We start from the raw sequence: 20,465 nt of genomic DNA on the forward strand, positions 1-20,465 counted from the left end.
TCAAACTGTGACCCCTGAGCCAAAGACAACTTACCACTCAGCTAGTAAGTGGGCAACTCAATATACAAACTTGAATTCCTACATTTTAATCCTTTGCAGAAATATATGAGCAGTATTAAATGAACTGGATTCAGCTCATTAGAGGTTCACAAACCAAGCACAGAAAGCTTTGGAGGCCATCCAAAGTAAAGTCATGCCTAGGTGGTGATGGCCACTCAATAAAAACTCAATGTCGTCATTATCTTCCAACTTTTTCCCTGAAGAACATTAGCAGCCATGACCACAACAATGCTTAGCCAATTACATCAGCACTAAGAGAAGATGGATAGGACTGGCAGCCAATCACTGTGCCAGGACCTTGTTTGTGGACCAAATTTATAATTATCCAAAATTCGCAAATGAAGCAACTCACCGAAAATTCCTCACCAAAGGACACAGACTAAAGCTAACAAAATAAATGTGTTCTAATAACCTTTACCAAAACCCGCATTATTTTTTTTCCTTTCCAAAGCTATTAATTAGCCTACACCTAACTGATCACATGAACTTGGTACTATGCTGTGTGTCCCCCTTTAAAATGTTACACACACTCAAAAATGCATTAGCAGTTCTTTTTAGCCTTTTAGGTTTCAAAACAAAAAACAATACTTCAAGGTCGTATTATAACTAAATGAAAAAGTAAAAAAGCAATAAAGATTATTTAGAACGTTTGATTATGATTAACTCAGTATGGAAGTTTGACAGCCAGGGCATTCAATTTCTTACCAGATACCTTATTTTTCTTTCATTATCAGAAAGATCTGTGCTTAATCAGAATTAGGCATTTTTGGGGGTTACCAGTAAAATACCTAATCTAAAATCTTAATTAAAAATTTGCTAAAATACTTGGTGGGTAACCTTTATCAATTTGTCCCTTCAAATAAATCCGAGAGTTACTGGATTTTGAAAGTATGTAAAATCCACCAGGATTAAATAAAACAAGAAAACTAAGGTTATTCTATGTAACTGTGTATGTCCTCTACTTTTAGCCTTACATATGTGGGAAGAAAATAATGAAAAAAATATTCCTAGGTAATCATTCTTCACACATCTCCATTTGTTAGATTCCCACTTTGGGATTGCAAAATAAACCAACATCTTAAACTTCGAAAAAGACTTTAACTCATTCAGAGAAAAAGGTAAAGGTTCATCCAGTAGCTTGCCATGAACAGCTCCTTTTGAAACGACTCTCAAATTTCCCTTCAGGAAAACATGGTGCAAAGGAAGGTGCAGGAACAGGGAGTGGCGGCATCTACTTCCCTCCACCCGTCCTGCTATTTCTCAACTGCCCTTCTGTCTCTACTCTCTTCCTGTGGCCAGAGTATCATACAGAACTGTCAGCCCCCAAATGAAATCAGCTGTAGAGTAGAATCAGGACTTTATTCAGCTGGCTGCCTGGGCCTTCTTCCCCTCAACTAAGGGAAAATTAGCTTTAAAACCTAAAAATAAATAAAATAAAATAAAAGGAAGAGAGAAAGAGAGAGGGAAAAAAAAATCACAACTCTCATCCTACTTTTCAATCATTTACAAATTATCTCCCTCTCATAATTAGCAGCCTCAACTAAAGAATTTTACCCTAGGCAGCGAAGTATTACTGGAAGAAAGGAGTAATGTTGAATAAAATTACAATACAATTAAGTATGCAACTGACTGCTAAAATTCTGAGTGGCCAATCTTTAGTAAACAAGGGGTGAGAACTTCTGACAATAACGAAGGCCATTTAAAGAACCAACAGCTGGGATTCAAAGGCTGAGCGGCTTCTATCTTTCCTTACAACTGCCTTAGTAAAAATATCGCCAAAGGACAAACTAAGATAAAGAGAAAAGACCATTTTCAGTCTCTAAAAAGACAGGGCTCAAGTGCCATTTATCTGTGAACTTTTAGGACACAGCTATGGAGCATATAAAGTATGATATATCATTCTCCACATTCACTTTAGAGAGAACAAAAGTTCTATCCAATCTTTTTTCCACAGTGATTTTTGGTCAAACATCGGGAAGAATTTCCTGAGAGGAAGTACTGTGAAACTCTGGAACGGGTTGCTCGGCAACACTGTGGAATAACCTATCTGGGGGCAGGAAAACAACCAGGGTATCAGCCCGACGCACCACCAGGTTAGAGGCATGGTGTGGGAATTTATAAATCAGCCTTTCTGGTGCTCCTAGAAACTAAATACCCTAAAACAAGTCTGAATCTCCTCATGGCAACATTACAAGGATATACTCTCCAGTATCCAAGAGACTGTACAGGCTTACTACTGCCAGAAGGTAGATGGTCATTTAAGGTAACTCCAACTACTTGATTCTAGAGAAAAAGGAGAAGAATATATTTTTTTTAAAGTAGAAAAACTCTTTTTTGTTTATGTAAAAACACAAAACCCATCAAACCTAAGAAAACTGATACACATCAAATTCTCTTATAAGAAATACGTCAAGAAATAAAAGCAAAATAACTTTTGGGGAGACTAAAAAAATTTTAAGCTGATGCCATCTTTATGAGAAAGACCTTTAAATGACTTAAAACTTCACCCTAAGAAGTTTATTCACAGCTCAAAATCTGACACTGTCTGACATCAGAAATATTAGAACACCAAGTTCACTTTGGGGCTTAGATCTATATAATTTGCTGCAAAATGATGACACAGTCAATCTTTCAAATATAGCTGGTAACACAGGCTTTCTACCAAACAGGAATTCTGTCCACTTTGCTCTAAGAATGTCACTTTTCTTTCTTTAAAAGAGAGGGGGGAAAAATTGTACCTGTGATTATTTCAAGAAACTATGAAAATTTTTTAAAGAGTAGAGAAAAATCAGTGAAATGCCCCCCAATACTCTCAAAACTAATCTTCGGTAGACAGTAAAAGACAAAGACAAAACTAGGACCAATTGTGTGGGGAAGTGGAGTAAAAACTAGCACAAACCTGCTGCTGTGGGTACTGCATTCCTCCCATGGCCCCTGGGGTCCGACCTTGAATGCCAATTGGATACCGCTGTGGGCCTGGGGGGCCGTAGGAACCTGCCGGGTAAGGGCTGCTCTGCTGTGGCTGAGAATGAGGGTTACTGCCCATCCCATAGAGCTGAGGTCTCTTCATCACCATGGGATCCATCGGGCTGCCCTGTGAAGAAATACACGAAGAAGTAGGCTTATTAAGTCATTATTACAAAGGCAGAAAGTTTGCTATGCTAACATATACATTAAAAACGCAACTATCCTTTCTTTTGAAAATATTAAAAACGATGACCTGACAAATAAAACCCAGAAAAACATTAAGAAAAAAACCTAGGTGGATGTAAGACATTTAATTTTTTTTACTTTTAGCAAGGCTTTAATAATTAAGAGGGATCTGGAGCAAACAATATAAGGAAAGATTTTGCATCCATCTAAAATTCTACTATGCATCTAGGAAACGGGCATGAGAGTTAACCTCACCCAGCTCCTTTCAGCTTACTAGTAACAAAGGCAAAGCACAGCGAGTGGTTAGGAACCCTTTCTGACTTCAAAGTATTCTTAGAACAATTACTTTATTTTAGACCTGAGTCTGCAAGTCCTGATCAAACATTAATGCATCTGAGTGCTCATTAGAAAGTGAAAGGATAGATTTTAGATAACACAGAATGTCTAGGGTAAAAATTTTCAAAGATCACTAGTGCACATGAACAAGCACCCAGACTGAGTCACAAGGCACCTTCTCTATGCAAGTAAGCGTCTTACCAAACATAACCAGTTCAAAACTAGACTTTGAGTTTTATTTTTGGCTTGGTGAGTCAGCCCATGGGCCTCAGGGCCAAGGCCATTCAGGAGAGCCGAACTGGAGCCTCAGTCTGCGCTTTCATGCCCTGGGTGCTTCAAAGGAGCAAAGCGGTGGTGGCGGAAGTCCCTCACCGCGGTGCTACAAAGGCCTACAGATACCTCCTTCCTTCCTTCCAAAACCATATACTGATGCCTACTGTGTGCCAGACTCTATGTTCACACTGAGTACACGGGGACTCTGAGGAAGGCTTGAAGATTAGCAGGGTAAATGGAAGAAGCCACATTCAAGGTGGGGAGGGCCAGGGCACAGAGTACCACAGAGCAGAAGAAACAGCATAAAGCACAGGCTCAAGGGAGCTGAGCTGCCTGGCACGTGTGAGGAAACATACACAGTTTAGATCCAAACGAAGCAAAGCAGCAGCTGGAGCAGGCAGAAGCCAGTAGATGGGTGAGCCTTACATGCCATTTTAAAGGCTTCAGATTGTACCTTGGGGATAAACCACCGGGTGCGTTTAACAGAGAGCTAGAGTCAGATCCGCCTTCCAGAAGGACCACTCTCTTGGCAGCTGCCTGGAGCCAGGGTGGGCTGCCACAGAGGCAGGTGAGCTGAGGTCCTGGGCTGGTAGCAGTGCTGGGCAAAAAGCAAGCCCAGATTCAAGTAAGAGAATGGAAACATAGCACGACTTGTGAGTGATGGAAGACAGGTGTCAAGGGTGGCTTAACAGATGATAAGACGCCAGGTGAGACAGCATGCAGCAGTAGAAGCAGATCAACCCTCCCCAGGGGGCGGGAGCCTTCACTATTCTGCATATTAAAATCGAGGTTCCTATAAGGAAATCCAGGTGAAAATATCCAGAAGGAAGAGCCACCGTGAGTTTCCAGCTTGGGGAGTAAGGTCTGACCTAGAATCATAAATAGGGAAGTCAGCATACAGAAAATATATGCTCCTGGAGGGCAGCGATTTCTGTTTTACTCACTCACATTATATCTCCAGGACACAAGTCAAACAGGCACCTGGCACACAGAAAATCCTCAATAAATACTGGGTGAATTAATCAGTATGAAGCACATAAAACTCAAGGACTCTACCCAGGAAGAATATATGAAAAGAGAACAACGGGTAGAAGGAAGGCAGGAAAAGGAGGCCACAACAAGGCCAAAAGAATGGTCAGAAAATGTAGTTAGAGGTTGTAGAGAGCATGGTGCTATGGAGGAGAAGGGAGCAGGTGTAGCAACATGCCAACTGCAGCCCAGGAGTCCAACAGGTGAGGGCTAAAGCTCTGGCTACGCCTCATGACTGGGAGGTGACTGCTGAGCTGGGCGAGGGCAGTCTTGTTGCAGAGGTGAGGGCAGCTCCTGGAAGACCGGGAGCTGAGCATGAATAGGAGGTGAGGGGGAGCCAGGAGTGTAGACCCCAAACCCAAGGTGGGAAAGCTACAAGAACCCCCAGTCCTCCCTCCTCCTACACATCCCCCAAGGCTGCCCGCAGTCTCTGCCCTCCCTCCTTCTTAGGGGTACCCTGGTGCTCATTTCAGTGACTTGAGTAATCCACTCATCACACATTTACTAAGCATCTACCGTGTGCACTACGCAGGGCACTGGAAGCAAACAGTGCACAAGTGTCGGCGGCTGTCCTGGAGAGGTGAACAGGCTGAACAAAGACGCCAGAGCAACCCAGCAGACATCCTGAAGGGACCGCGAGGAGAGAGCATGCCAGTGGGTCTGAGTTTTAACAAAGCCTACCTACAGAAATACCTGAGCTTAGTCCTGAGGGGTTCATAGGAATTTGCCAGGAACTGATCTCACCTGAATGAAGATATGTGTAGGCCAAACAGTTCTGCTCAAAATTCACAATTTCATGGAATTTTAACTGTGCTACTTTCACCAGTCAAGAAAAACGTTTACTTACTATGACAGAAATTGCTCAAACAATATACTGATGTTACACAAACTGTGTGCTGACTTCACAATTCAACATACAAACATACATGGTGACCTCACGTAATGAAACTAAAATTGAAAACTAAGAATTAAGTTTTCTCAGAATGATTTAAATTAGAATTTATGCCTAAGAAAAGCAAAATGTAATGATTTTCCACACTTTCTTTCAAAAGATAAAATAAAACTTTCTATGAAAGTGTGAAAATCAAGGCTGAGCTGGTGATGCTAGAATCCGCAGAGTGAATGAATGGCCCACAGAGAGTAAATCAGATTTCAGGCTAAATTTCCAATATGGGGCCCGAGGCAGCCCTATCTTCACATTCAATCTGAATTAGCCAGGGCATAGGAAAGGTCTGCTTACTTGACTTTAAATAGTGCACGACCCAAACTGGTTTAATTAAAGCAGAAATTTAAAATGGGAAAATGATTGGAATGTCTATATTTTAATGCTACAGATAACAGTGCAGCAAATTCATCTTATCAGTGACTGAAACTGTTTTGTAATATCTTTCTCATCACTGCCATAAACTCTCACAGCCCTACTTAAAATTCAGTTAATTTGCACCCATGTCAAAATGTTAGCTTAACCCTGAGATTTCTGAAAATCAAAAGCATGAAATACAGATTATCTCTACCTCTCAAAATGCATCAAATGCCTTTCAGTGAAATTCAGATATGAAAACAAGATACTTACACAGTGCAAATCATTTAATTTTAACCTTCTCTACTTATGGCCTATTATTAAATATTCAACCACAATCCAAATTCATCCCACTGTGTACTATGGCTATTTTTAACACTAAATATGTACCACTGCAGGATCTCAACCCCTGCTTTTTACTACTCTCTCCTTAAAGAAAACAAAACCCAGATCAAATCTAAGACTTTTCCAAAAAACAATTCACTTCTCATAGTCACATCTAACCCAAAACAACTTTGTATTTTTATCATCTACCCTTCTATTGATTCTACAGTATCACCATTTTCAATTCTCACATATAATTTGTGTTATATCAGAGACAACCACATTAAGAATTGTCCTCAAATATTTCTCTAAATATGTTATTCCAAGCACATTTTTCCTTTCTAGTTACCATTCCACAACTGCTGCAATTTGGACTTCAATTCCATAAAATAAGACAAGTGCTTTTAGAGTCACAATGGTGTCCAGCCCATTTTCAAAGAGGTGTTAACATAACTAGTCTATGTTTAGTTACTCAGCTTCTAATGAATTTTATTACTTGATAAGACTTTCTTGTAACTCTTCCTTATTCAAATAAGTTTTTAGATATGTAGTTATGTATGTATGAGTTATAACTCTCTCTCTCCCTCCCCCTCCCCTCCCTCTCTCCCTCTCTCACACACACACACACACACACACACACACACACACACACACACACACAACCCCCTTTCCTGGATCTCCTTCTGGCAAGCTGCCACTGCTGCCTACATCCTCTAAAGTCTCAGAAGGTTTCCCATCCCTGGGACGACTAAATAAGAAGGAGTATGAAGTATATTTTTTAAATATATATTTGAATATAGATTCTAGACATATTAGGTAGCACAGTTAGGCTGTATTATAGGTTAAATAGGTTTTCAGAGGCTGGCCTGGAAATCCACCTACCCTTTAAAGATTATCCAAGTTAAAGAACAAGTCCCTATATATTTTTAGCATCCTTTAGATATACTTGATGCTTTTTATATTTAGATATTCCCTCATTATCACTCTTTCAGAGTATGCGTACACAAGTATTTATAATAAAGATATCTACGTAACTGTATTCACTCCTAAATATCAAGTTAAGGGGATATCTTATTAGTAGTTTCTTTGAATATAATATTTCGCAATTTTTTCAGCCAAATTCCTTAAACCACAAATTGAAGAAAGGCATTGAAAAACCCACAGAAAGAAGAACTATCACATCTTCTTGATCTATAATCATATCTATGTATCTGGATTAAACAAGAGCTCAAGGAAAGAAAAACTCTCCCCCTTTTGAATCATTATTTGGGAAAATGTTCTGTCTTACCAGCAACTAAAGAAAACTTTTGAAGTAATATTCCATTACGTATGAAATGACAAAAATAATAAATGACAAAAATAATAAAACCCAATGTGAATAAATGAGTATTTGAACTAGTATGTATAAAGCAGTGGTAAACTCTTTCTGAAGGATAATATGACAAGAAGCTTTTTTTTTTCTTTTAATTTTTATTTTATTTATTTATTTTTGGGCTCTGTTGGGTCTTCATTGCTGCACGTGGGCTTTCTCTAGTTGTGGCGAGCAGGGGCTACTCTTCGTTGCGGTGCGCAGGCTTCTCATTGCGGTGGCTTCTCTTGTTGTGGAGCACGGGCTCTAGGCACATGGGCTTCAGCAGTTGTGGCACGCGGGCTCAGTAGTTGTAGCACATGGGCTCAGTAGTTGTGGCTCACAGGCTCTAGAGAACAGGCTCAGTAGTTGTGGCTCACGGGCTTAGCTGCTCCGCGGAATGTGGGATCTTCCCAGACTAGGGATTGAACCCGTGTCCCCTGCATTGGCAGGCAGATTCTTAACCACTGCGCCACCAGGGAAGCCCATTATGGCAAGAAGCTTTAAACAAAAGCTTCAAAAATTATATCTTGTTCCAACTATAATACCCTCTTGAATGGGGCAGGGGTGCTATTTATCCAAATTTGTCTGCAGCTACATGATTTCTAATACTGAAGGGAGAAAGCATGGTCTGTCCTGTGGGGAAAGCATGGACTTTGGACTCAGAGAGGGTCCACACCCTTATCCCAACACTTACTACCACTGTGTGACTCTGAATATTGGTGCTTATTTCTTAGTTTTCTCACTCACTAAATGCGAGAAAGAATACCTGCCTCACAATTATAATGAAAATTGAATTAGTGAGAACTAAAAGGATCTCAGAGCGACTAGTTGTTCAAAGAAGAAAACTGAAACAACCCAACTATTCAAGGATTATAGAATATGAGAATGAGCCATAATATATCAGCATAGTGGAATGGACAGGGACATGGAAAAGTACGTATAAAACAATGTCAAATGTTTAAGAGTGATGTGCATGAATTACAGCTGTGTGAAAACTCAGCTGATAACGATCAGGGCCAGCCAGAGTGACCTGTAAGTAGTGGCTGTCATATCGCGAAGCAATCTATGTTGACTTTTCTGCGATGATGTCTAAATATAACTATGAAATGCCTGTTTTTTTCCCAGGCATCCTGCAAACACTACCATGGCTTGCTGGGGGACGGGGGTGGATGGGACACAGCTGTCCCACGTTTGGCCGCCTCCATCCCCGCACCTACACTCGCACTTCCAGCACCCACAAGCAGGAGGACGCTCTTGCTCTTCTCTTTGCCTGTCTACACCCAAGCTCACTCAAGCCCCGGATCAAGGACCAGAGAGCTTTCCCCTTCACCACACCCCAGTAACACTATCTGTGGGGCCTGCCAGAATCTCTCCTATGCAGGCTGTAACCGACTTCTGGGTTGCTTTATATTGATATTTAACTCATGTACCGTTTTTTTCATTTTTATGTGTTACTTCTTAACTCCCAAGGAGACTAAAATGGCAATGTCCATGCTTTGTACGTTTTTATGTCTCACTCAGCATATAGCACAAATGACTCAGGATGATCATGGTGCCTCATAACTGCCTGGGAATGAGGACTGATCACATAAAGTGTTCTCAAAAATAAAAAGTAAAACTCACTAACCAATATCTGTACACACATGCAGAAGATGCATGTAAAGTCAAAGATAATATATAATGCAACATTAGTAGTCAAGTTCTTCTCCTAATGGCATTAAAATCAGTTTAAGTCAAAAACAGGCGCGGGGCACTAAATAGTCTCCCCTCACTTCATTCATATTCCCTTCAAGCCAGAAAATACCAAGATTCTCAGTTACCACTGTCACTACTACCACAGAATCCAATTACCGAAGATGACGTAATGGAGGCTTGGAGCTGCGGGGACTGGCCCAGGGCTGCAGTACTAGTGCAGGTCTCCTTACTCAGGTCCACATTTCCTTCTGCTGTATCACGCCTCTGTGTACGATCGTGGGAATCAGGTAGAAAAAAATGCAACCCAGCATCTAAAACCACTTTTTTTTTTTACTTCTATTAATGGCAAAATAGTGCCTGTTTATTAAGACTCGAACTAAAACACTGAAACTTCAACTTTGGTTATCAATACACTGTAGGTTCTCCTCTGGTCAGTCAGGAATATTTGCCACATTCTACAACGGTACAGGAAGGATCAAGAACTGGAATTCTAAGACATCAGACAAGGCAGGAAAGGCTGTTTTGTTCTTGGCTCTAAGAACTATCAAATTACGGATGCCCTCTAACCATGATGCCATTCACAACATGAGAGGAGGGGCAGGGAGGAACCGAAATACTCGCATACTGACTTGGAAAGAGGACCATTGTCAATATTTCTGTTTTTCGTTTGGTTTCCTTAAGGCAAGTTACAGGGAACATACATATTTGTGGAGCCACAAAATGAGATCTGAAGGAAGAGGGCAAGGGGATGATAAAAAATTTTTTTTGTAAAGGTGGGATTATAGACAACTTTTATTTGAGCAGTTTTTATCTGAAATAAACATGTTTTGATTTACAGTTTTAAATAAAGAAGTTTGTTTTTCACATATACATCATTAAACAAAACAGGAGTAGAAGGCACAATATTTTTTCCTAACCACATTTTAAATGTTATCCCTACTCTAAAAATCTAAAATATCACTGGATTTTTACTTTTCAGAATTATTAAAATTAGAAATAAAATATTAATAGGTTGTTACCTATGTATATAAACTAACTTCCATAAACTACCCATAAAAAGTAGCAATCAGAAGCTGTGATTCTTGAACTCTTAAGGACACCCTTTTTTAAAAAAAAATACATCCCGGATGTATATACATCTCAAATTTAGCATATAGTGTCAGAGGTTCGTGTAATATCCTCTAGAAACCCATCCAAAGACCCTCCTGACCTGCATAATCATATAATGACCAACATCTACCATGATTTCCAAAGCACTTTAATACATTATCATTTGATCACACAATTCTTAAGGCACCCTGATAAAAGGATTTATCAATGAAACACAGAATCTGAGAACTGAAAAGAACCTCATAGGTCCATACATGATGTACGTATGAATCCCCTAAAAGTGTCTGCAACCATGAATGTTATGAATTTCTTCCTTCTATATAACAAAAATCTGTTACTTGTAATTTACACCCATTGGTTTTGTTACTTTGATCCTTTCGTAGAATATTTGAAGATAGCTATATCTATTTCCCTTTTCTGAGCGAAATATGCCAGTCTTTAGTCCTCTTAACACAAAACATATCATGCGGAGGACTCTGCTTCTTCTCCAGATCCTACATTAGTACAAATCTGGCCTCAGACCTGTATTATTTGACAGACCCATCACGCCCTTGATCCGCCCCATCAGCTGTGACGGAACCCTACCTCCCCCATCTCCTATTATACAGTTGGTGAGCTGACTCAAGTGGCAGAAATTTTTCTCTCTGCTTATTTTCATTTTGCTTGTTTCTGGTCATTATTCTGGCCTGACATCTAACATATTAACTGCATTTCCTATCTTGACGTCAACCACCAATTAAATCAGCATGCCATTTCATTCATGCCTCCCTCCACGGCACTGATAAAAATACTGAAGAGGTCAAGGGAGAGGGCAGAGCCTTGGCTAACTACTAGTGCCATTCATAAGGCCTGACATAAATCCAGGCATCAGAGCTCTTGGAAGGAGGTCTTCATTAGACACCTTAGGAAAACCCTTTCCACTCCACTCATCCACAGCACTCTTCCGATTCACTCACTACGCTCATGATGCACGCCCAGGTCCGTATCTGCCTTTGGATGACAACCTCCTGCCCACTTCAAATTCCTCCATCTTTCCTAATATATAAAATAGATAGTCCAAAGTTTAGAAAAAAACACTTAGAATTTGAGACAAAAAGGTACAATGGAAAGGGAGGTGGCTTAGACTCAGACAAACCTGGGTGTGAATCCTGCCTATACTACTTATTAGCTACGTAAAATTAGGCTCACATTTAATACAGCACGGTTGTGTTCACCTCTGGTGTTGCTGGGGGACTGATTAAATGAGGTACCACAGGATTTATCACACAGTGGGAGGTTCCTAAACCTTTTTTCTTTTCCTCTCAACAAATTAGCAAATTGAAGTCAGAGCAAACAATCACTCAGTAATTTAATCCATTTATTTTCTTGTCTCCCCAGCATACTGTTAATTAAAGGTGGAAACTCTGCCTTATTCACCTTTGCATACCTAGCACTCAGTAGAATGCCTGGCATGATTAACATTTGCTGAACAGAAAGAGCAATGACTTCCTCAACACCGCATCGCTGGTTAAACAGCAGGGCTCTATCAGACTGTAGGCCTCTGATGGCCAGTAGGTACAAGAGGCAAAGAATCATGCATCACGGCAGACAAAGCTTCACTTTTCCCAAGTTCACATAAGCCACAGCTTCCATTACCTCCTCATGTCTGTGCCCCCCAGAGGTGTCACCCTTGGCTGGTTTCTCTCAGCTTCAGAATTCTATTTCCAACTGCCACCCAACATCCCTGCCTGGATAGCTAGGATCCTCCCCTTCCGTTTGTGATCTCAGTGACAGACACCCCCATCCAGGTGCACAAAACAGGGTCCAGGGATGCTCCTGACTCCCCTCTCTCCTCTCCACCACGGCCGACCGCTCACCAGGTCTGGTCAGCTGGACACATCACCGAGGCCAACAGGAAATCTCCCCCTCCAACCATACTGGCGGCCTCTGTGGGCCTCTAGAAAATCCACATACTTTCCCACCACTGGGCCTTCAACTATGCTGTTCCCTCCACGAAGAAGGAGCTCTGCTCTCCTACAGAACTCAGCGCTACAGCCCTGTCCTCAGAGAAACCCTCCCTGAGCTCCAGACTGAGGCAGGATCCTCTCCAAAACCACTGTGCTTTTCCTTCATAGCACTCATCAAAGTCTGTAAGAATATCTGTGACTACTTGATAAATATCCCCAACTAGATTGTCCCACAGGAAAAGGAACAGGAAGTGAAGAAGACAAATATTAAACCCATTTGTAGCTATCGTCTAGGTACAAAAGAATATAAGGCTGTTTTGGTTTCCTGGTTTTTACCTGATTTTTATAAATTGGCAAAACCTATTATTTGCCTAATCCCCCAAGCTCAGCAACTTGTAAGTCAATTCAATGAGTAAATTACTATCTGACTAAACTACACTTTTTTTTTTTTGGCTTGTTGGGTCTTCGTTGCTGCGCACAGGCTTTCCCTAGTTGCAGCGAGCGGGGGCTACTCTTCGTTGAGGCGCGCGGGCTTCTCATTGCGGTGGCTTCTCTTGTTGCAGAGCATGGGCTCTAGGCACATGGGCTTCAGTAGTTGTGGCACACGGGCTCAGTAGTTGTGGCTCGCAGGCTCAGTAGTTGTGGCTCGCAGGCTCAGTAGTTGTGGCTCGCGGGCTCTAGAGTGCAGGCTCTAGAGCGCAGGCTCAGTAGTTGTGGCGCACAGGCTTAGTTGCTCCACGGCATGCGGAATCTTCCCAGACCAGGGCTCGAACCCGTGTCCCCTGCTTTGGCAGGCAACTCCCAACCACTGTGCCACCAGGGAAGCCCTAAACTATACTTTTAAATGTAATTTAGCAAACATAGTAAGTTTATGAACAAATCAAAGTGTATACGTATTTTTTTGTTTCAAGAGTAAATTAGATCTAAAAGGAATATCAAAATAGTAATTGAATATATTTCTGTTTTCCTCAGATTTGTTATTCTCACCATCCAAAACAACTGTAAAACTATTATCATGGTGTTGACAATTTCTAAAATTTACATCTCTAAGTACGCAATACTGTTCATATCCATGTATCACTACTGACAACCTAGTAGCAGGCTCTTATTTAAGAAATGGAAATAATATGGTATATTTCCCATGTAAATACAGATTTAAATCAACAAAGGAAGCTTTTGTGAGAATAAGTCAAATGTCAACCCCACCACTTTTAAAGCTGTGTGATGCTAAAACAATTCACCTCTTAACTTCTCTGCATCTCAGTTAACTCAGCTACATACCAAGAATACTACCACTATCACTATAGAGTTGTTAGAGAATTAGAGATAATACAGTCAAGTTTCGACACGACATCCTTTTAACAGGGACAGATTTTATCATCATCATTATTATATGGAGGTATAACTCCAGAATAATCACTATGAGGCATGGATACCCTCTACTCCTCCCCTAATGTGCATAGGACAGGCACTGCTTATCAATCCTAGCATTCATTTTCCCAAAGTCCAGTAAGCCTCAGAACCTTTCACCCTGTGGAGTGGCACGCAGCCACTACGAATTATCAGATTTTGCAAACAGAATCCAATTTGCTCTCTGTAGTACAATGGAAATACATAAAGTTTGACATTGGGTAGACCTGAGTTCATATCCCTCTCCTGCTTCTGACTGGCCATGAAATATGCTGGGTGAATTAGCCAGTGCCCCAAGCCTTCGTTTTCCCATCTTTCAAGTGAAGATAATACTGCCCTCAAAAAGACAATCATTCTAAAGATATCTGATGTGTGGTTTGCATGGATAAACAATGCCACAGACATGTCAGAGCCGAACCTAAAGACAGACAGACAAGGTACTGATTTCTCCAGCAGTCTCCATGGTTGCCATCGTGCCTCTTTCAAAGTATTTTATTAATTTTTGTAAAGTAACAACTTTAAACTGGCATTAAAGAAAATGCATTAAAATATGATGAATGTTAGCAATTGACTTACCTACCGCTGGACAAAGAATGCCTGCTGTGCAGATACACAGGCTACAGCCGCCTGGTGTAAATGTGCTTTTCAGAGACGTGGCCCTATTTAAGATCTACTTTATCAGAGCCATGAATGAAGTGAAAGCATATACTGACTCTTACTGTAATGCGATTATTCAAAGAAAAAAGTTAACATGACTCATATATAGTCAAATCTTATATACTGAAAAAGACAAGGCAGCTAAACACAACATATAAGGCCTAGACAGGGTACTATAACAAAGGAAAGAAGATTACTATACAGACGCTATCAGGAGAGTAGACAAAATTAAAACATGGACTGTAGGTTAAAGCACTGCTTCCAAGTTAAGCATCGGGACAGTGATGATTGCACTGGGGTATATAAAAGAAAAACCTTGTTCCCAGGAAATACACAGGGCTCAGAGACACTAAGGAGTAAAGGGGCACTATGTATGCAACCTACTCTCAAATGATTCTGGGAAAATACACTGCAGACAGATAGGGAGGCGGGTAGATTAACAGATAAAATAAATAGCAAAATGTTGAAATTTGATGTATAAGAGTAAAAGGTATATGGGATTTCTCTGTACTATTCTTGTAACTTTCCTATAAATATGAAATTGCTTCCAAATAAAAGCTAAAACAGGAGAGGGGGCAAAAAGGAAAGACAAGGATAACTGAAAACCAAACAAAATAATCATTACCCCTCACAAGGGGTCTGCAAGGAGGTCTGCAGCTGCTCAGAACCAAGAGACACCAATGACTGTGCAATGTCAGGGGTCTCTGGCAGGCTGAGGGGCGGGCGGTGTGGGGAGGACCACAGGGCAAAGGAAATGTCAAAAAACTAGGAGAGAGAGCACGACAGATGGAAGAAAGAAGAGGGCGTGATAAGGTGGAGCTGGGAAGGGGTAGAGGTTGCTGCACTATTCCTAAAAGTACTCAAGTTGGCAAAACACATAATGAATGCAAACTTTTAAATACTTTTTTCTAAAAATTCTTAGGAAGCTTCCATTCCGCAAAAAAACTTAATCTAAAGAAGTAAAAAAGGATCCCCCAGGTTAAAACCCTGCTCTGGTAGAGACCCTTTCTCACAAATCGCCTCTGCAGGTTATCAGCCTCAATCCTCAAGATGTAATGAGGCTTCTGCCCCCTCAGGTTTCTTACAAGGCTTTTTAAAAGATCTCAACCCAACCCTGAAAGATGCAAGCCGTGCCATCTTTTAACCCAGAACCCTTCCTTGTTTGTTTTTATAAGTTTCAGAAAGTGCTTTTATAACCACCACTTTTCACATGTCACCCTGCTCCTGCCTCTTCTCTACAAAGGGTATAAGCAGACCAGCTCCCCTAGCAGTGCCTCCATCAAGTTCTCAGGTTTAAAATAAGGAAAGCAACTACCCAAATGAAAACATATCTGGGATTTTTAAATCTTAGTATAAATAAAAAAGAGAAATATCCCAAAACTGTTGTTGACAAAGGCTTCAGTTGCAGGAAACAGGGTTCAGAGACTGCCAACTAATTAACAGTTTAAGTGCTCGCTCTGCAGAGGGAGCCTAACTCTCCAACTATCCAGCCTTAGGACCTTAAGAAGCTCGGTACAGTGGAGCGAGGTCAAGTACACAGACTCTGGAGTTAAGGCCGCCTGGCCTACAGCCTGGCTCACCACTTACTGTGTGACCTTAGGCAGATCTCATAAATTCTCTTAACTTCAGCTTCCTCCTCTGCAAAGTTAGGATAATAACAGTACCCACCTCAGAGCATGGTTGTAAGTCTTAAATAACATGGTAGACACAAAACACACAGAACAGTGGCTGGCACATAGTAAGTGCTCAATTATAATGTCAGAGATGATTACTACTGGATAATTTCACTCCTCTGAGCCTCATGACTCCTCACAAGTAAAGTGAGGGATTGAGAAATGAACTCTTACAGTAAGTCTCTTCCCGTACTAGCATTCTATAGTTCTAGAATCATCCACCAGAACTTCCAATATCATGGTAAAATGTCAAAAGGAATGTGAACCGTTAGGGATATTTCTCCTTTCTGTCTCATTCTTTGACCAGAAATCTTATCAATAAACTGCCCTGAAGGTCAAAGGGTAGAGAGAGGGCTATAAAGGGGTCTAAAGAATTCAAACCTGAGAAGTTCAACATCCAATCAACAGTCGCCTTCCGGTGACACACCTGCCACCTGTCAAGTCTTCACCCACACTAAACCTGGACAGCCCTCTTACACACCTCCAGGCCCATGCACTAAGGAACATCCCCATCTAGAAAGCCCTTCACCCCACATACCTTGGCCACCTGTAAGCTGGAGAAACTCTTCCTACTCCACCAGATAAAGTACCACCAGATAAAGTATTCTGCCTTCTCAGGGCTCCCACCATCTATTGAGACTCTCTTATTTAACAGATGTTCAACATTTATTACAACCAACTGCAACTCTTTGCTTATGTCAGTCTCCCTCCTCAACAAGCTCCTTAAGGGCAGAAATGGTGTCTTCCTCATCCCAATTCTCCTCAGAGACCCAACTTATACACGGTGAACAATTACTGTTGCTGTTATTTCATTAATAAAAAACCAAAATAAAAGAATTCAAGTGCACCTTAACCCTTACCTCTCCGAGCTATCCTCTCCTAAATAATATTGTACTGCCTTCCTAGATGTGTCAATGACAAGTAATAAAAACTATGAAACCCGATCCCGAGTCTGGCTTGCAACGGGCACTTAATAAATGTTTGATATATGAATGTGAGAAAGACATCCAACTGTATCTCCTATTCCAAGTGTGACTTCTCCTGGATTCAGATTATAATGCTCCAAACAGGCATTTTTATTTCCAGGCTACACTGTCACCATTCTTAACATCCTTAGAACATCATTTCCCAAACTATGTTTATAGCTGTTACTGTAATTAAGAGTGAAAGATGTCTATAAAGTACATACCACTCTTTAAGATACATAATATATGTCAGCATAAGAGAAGTCTAAAACATCCTACACAGAAAAAAAAAAAACCTATTTAACTTGGTCATACCCAAAGCTGTCTGGGCAAGTTTTCTGTTTTGTTTTGTTTCGTTTTGTTAAGTAGAACAGGAAAACATAAACTAGCATGATATAAAAAATGTAATAATGCATTCCATTTTCGTTGTTAGCTGGGTCTATGTAGGTAGACAACCAAAGAGCGTGCGTGAGTGTGTGTGTGCATGTGCAAGCTTTCCATTGTAGGAAGTGTGAGAGGACAACACAGTGCTTAGCTTACCTGTAGATATTTATATACAGTCGGGTAGTCAGAGCAACGACAAGATATTTTTATAGATAGCTGGATAGTAAGAGTAACAACAAGGTATGCTGGTCATATATCCTTAGCATTTATGGCAAATTATTAATCAAGCCCCACCTGAAACAATTTGTTAAATTGATTTTAATCACTGGGCCTCTCATGTGAAGCTTTGTATAATCAGCATTTCATTTACAAAATTAATTGCCTGATTGATTCTCAGGAGGCAGTTGCTGTCATTACCCTGCTGTCATAACTTCTGAGTAGGGTGTCACAACATGAAATTCTGACAGTATGAAAAGCACTGCTATTTTAAAAATGGGTGAGGGGAGAAAGGATAAAAGAGGAAAACCAAAGAAGTTACATTACCCCCTTCAGCCTGAAAGAAAGTTGAAAGTGTTTCATGCTAATTACACTATATCAATACTCTTCTGCTAAATTAATTAACATACAAATCTAGGGTTCAGGGCATGAAGGATTTTTACTATCTTAAAATAACAACTAGAATGTAAAAGCACAGGTTCACCACTAGAGTTAAATTTTAACCTATGTTATAAAATACGTATCTTGATACAGACAGACAGATAAAGAACAGCACTAAATTAGTCTGGCAGACTACTTGTCTACTGCTAACCATTGCAATTTCCCATACTCTGCCTTTCTCACACTTTCTAATAAAAAAGGCATGACCAGAAATTTTAGGAGTTTATGACTAATACCAAAATATATTTTAAGCATATGCAAAACACACAAAAGCATGCATTCATTCGGTCTTTCAAAAACAGTATCTAGTATTGTTACACACTTTTTATATTTAAGTTATTGCTCACTATTTAATATTTAGTAGTCTATTGGTAATTGATGGGTCTTCACCTAAAAACCTGTCATCACAATTAATTAATAAAAATTAGGCTAAAAAATACTTTCCCTGTAAAAGAAAAGGAAAAGACAAGTACAGAACAAGGGAGGAAAGAGGGAATTTTTAAGTTATTGAGTGTCATTAAAAGTGAGACCACAGGGGCTTCCCTGGTGGAGCAGTGGTTGGGAGTCTGCCTGACAATGCTAGGGGACAGGGGTTCGGGCCCTGGTCTGGGAGGATCCCACATGCCGCGGAGCAACTGGGCCCGTGAGCCACAATTACTGAGCCTGCGCGTCTGGAGCTGTGCTCCGCAATGGGAGAGTTCAGCGCACCGCGATGAGGAGTGGCCGCCACTCGCCGGAGCTGGAGAAAGCCCTCGCACAGAAACGAAGACCCAACACAGCCAAACATAATAAATAAGTAAATTTATAAAAAAAAAAAAAGTGAGACATTACCTTTGTCATATTTTCAAACGGACCCATGTGAGCATGAAACCTGCCAAAGATTCTATTTTTATTTACCATTAACTTCCCTTTTCAGAAAGAATGCCCAATTCTGCAAAAGCACCCTAAATTGTGCACCCTCCAAGCTCACAGGTACATCTCCCACATCCTCAACGTTCCATAAAAGCAAGGTGGACCACGTGGCACCAAGTTGTTTTCAAAGGCATAAAATAATTTCCATAGTATAGATGGGGACTCATTTAAAACAATCCCCATTCAATGCAATCCAATTCCAAATAAGGCCTCTTTAAAAGGGTCACTTTGAATTTAAAAGAGGCCTCCTCAGGAGACCAGAGGTAATTTACTTCCCTTTCAGTACAGTGACTTTTGATTCCTATGTACAGCCACAGATTTCCTTTCAAAAGGAAGATCACCTCATAAATATGCTCTATTATCTTGTGACCGACGTGTGTTTTATTTGCTGGCTTGGTAAAGAGAGCTAATTGGCACACTGTACCCACTCTCCCATTGCCGGCTGAAAGAACAAATTCATGGTTGGAGAACGTAAAGGCAAAGTCTTTCCAGCACACACACCGGGGGAGGGGCAGGGGGCCTTAGAAGGGCAGGCCCCTCCTTGACCTCTCGGCCACATTTTACTCCCCGGCAGAATAAGAGCAACGGTCTCTAATTTTTACTTAGCTCTTAGGAATGCCCTAAGTGTTGCCAAGGTCATGTCTACAATGTGCTTTAATTCTGGAAAGAAAGGCATTATGAAAGCATAATGGATGCCTAGGATCACTCCTTAAGCTGCACACAATGTAACTGTTTTGGAAAATACGATTCACAAATTCAAATACATATCAGTTTAAAACCCTTCATTACAAAAGAACTGAAATGGGGTGGGAGGTGGGGGACGACACAGAGAATCTCTTAAGCCTGTGCAAAGAGGGTGGAGACTTCACCTAAACATTTAATGCTAGCATCACTACTACCTATGACAGGATTCTACAGTATGTCAGGAATGGTTTAGAGCAGTAACTCACAGAAGTGAAAATGGACGAATGCTATATAAACAAAAATGAAGCTGACGGGAAGGTGCAGTTGAAAATGTACATTCAGGATTATAATGTTCCATTTGGAAAGGGAGGGAAGTATTATCTATATAACGTACTATGTAAAAGTAAAGTTTGATAAAAATAATATTAATCATTGGGGCTTCCCTGGTGGCGCAGTGGTTAGGAATCCGCCTGCCAATGCAGGGGACACGGGTTCGAGCCCTGGTCTGGGAAGATTCCCACATGCCGTGGAGCAACTGGGCCCGTG

The 20,465-nt window shown here is 40.8% G+C and overlaps 1 protein-coding gene across 7 annotated transcripts in view; it reads right to left on the bottom strand.

The window, feature by feature from the left end:
* Positions 1-20,465, bottom strand: part of ARID1B (AT-rich interaction domain 1B) — a 406,097-nt gene that overhangs the window by 352,838 nt on the left and 32,794 nt on the right. For all 7 annotated transcript variants that reach the window (XM_082404508.1, XM_082404506.1, XM_082404503.1 and 4 more), the window contains exon 2: positions 2,960-3,154. In XM_082404508.1, the coding sequence (XP_082260634.1) occupies positions 2,960-3,154 (195 nt within the window). The remainder of the gene's footprint in view (positions 1-2,959; positions 3,155-20,465) is intronic.

Source organism: Balaenoptera borealis, assembly GCF_965194805.1.
Source record: "Balaenoptera borealis genome assembly, chromosome: 9".
NCBI classification, from domain to species: domain Eukaryota; kingdom Metazoa; phylum Chordata; class Mammalia; order Artiodactyla; family Balaenopteridae; genus Balaenoptera; species Balaenoptera borealis.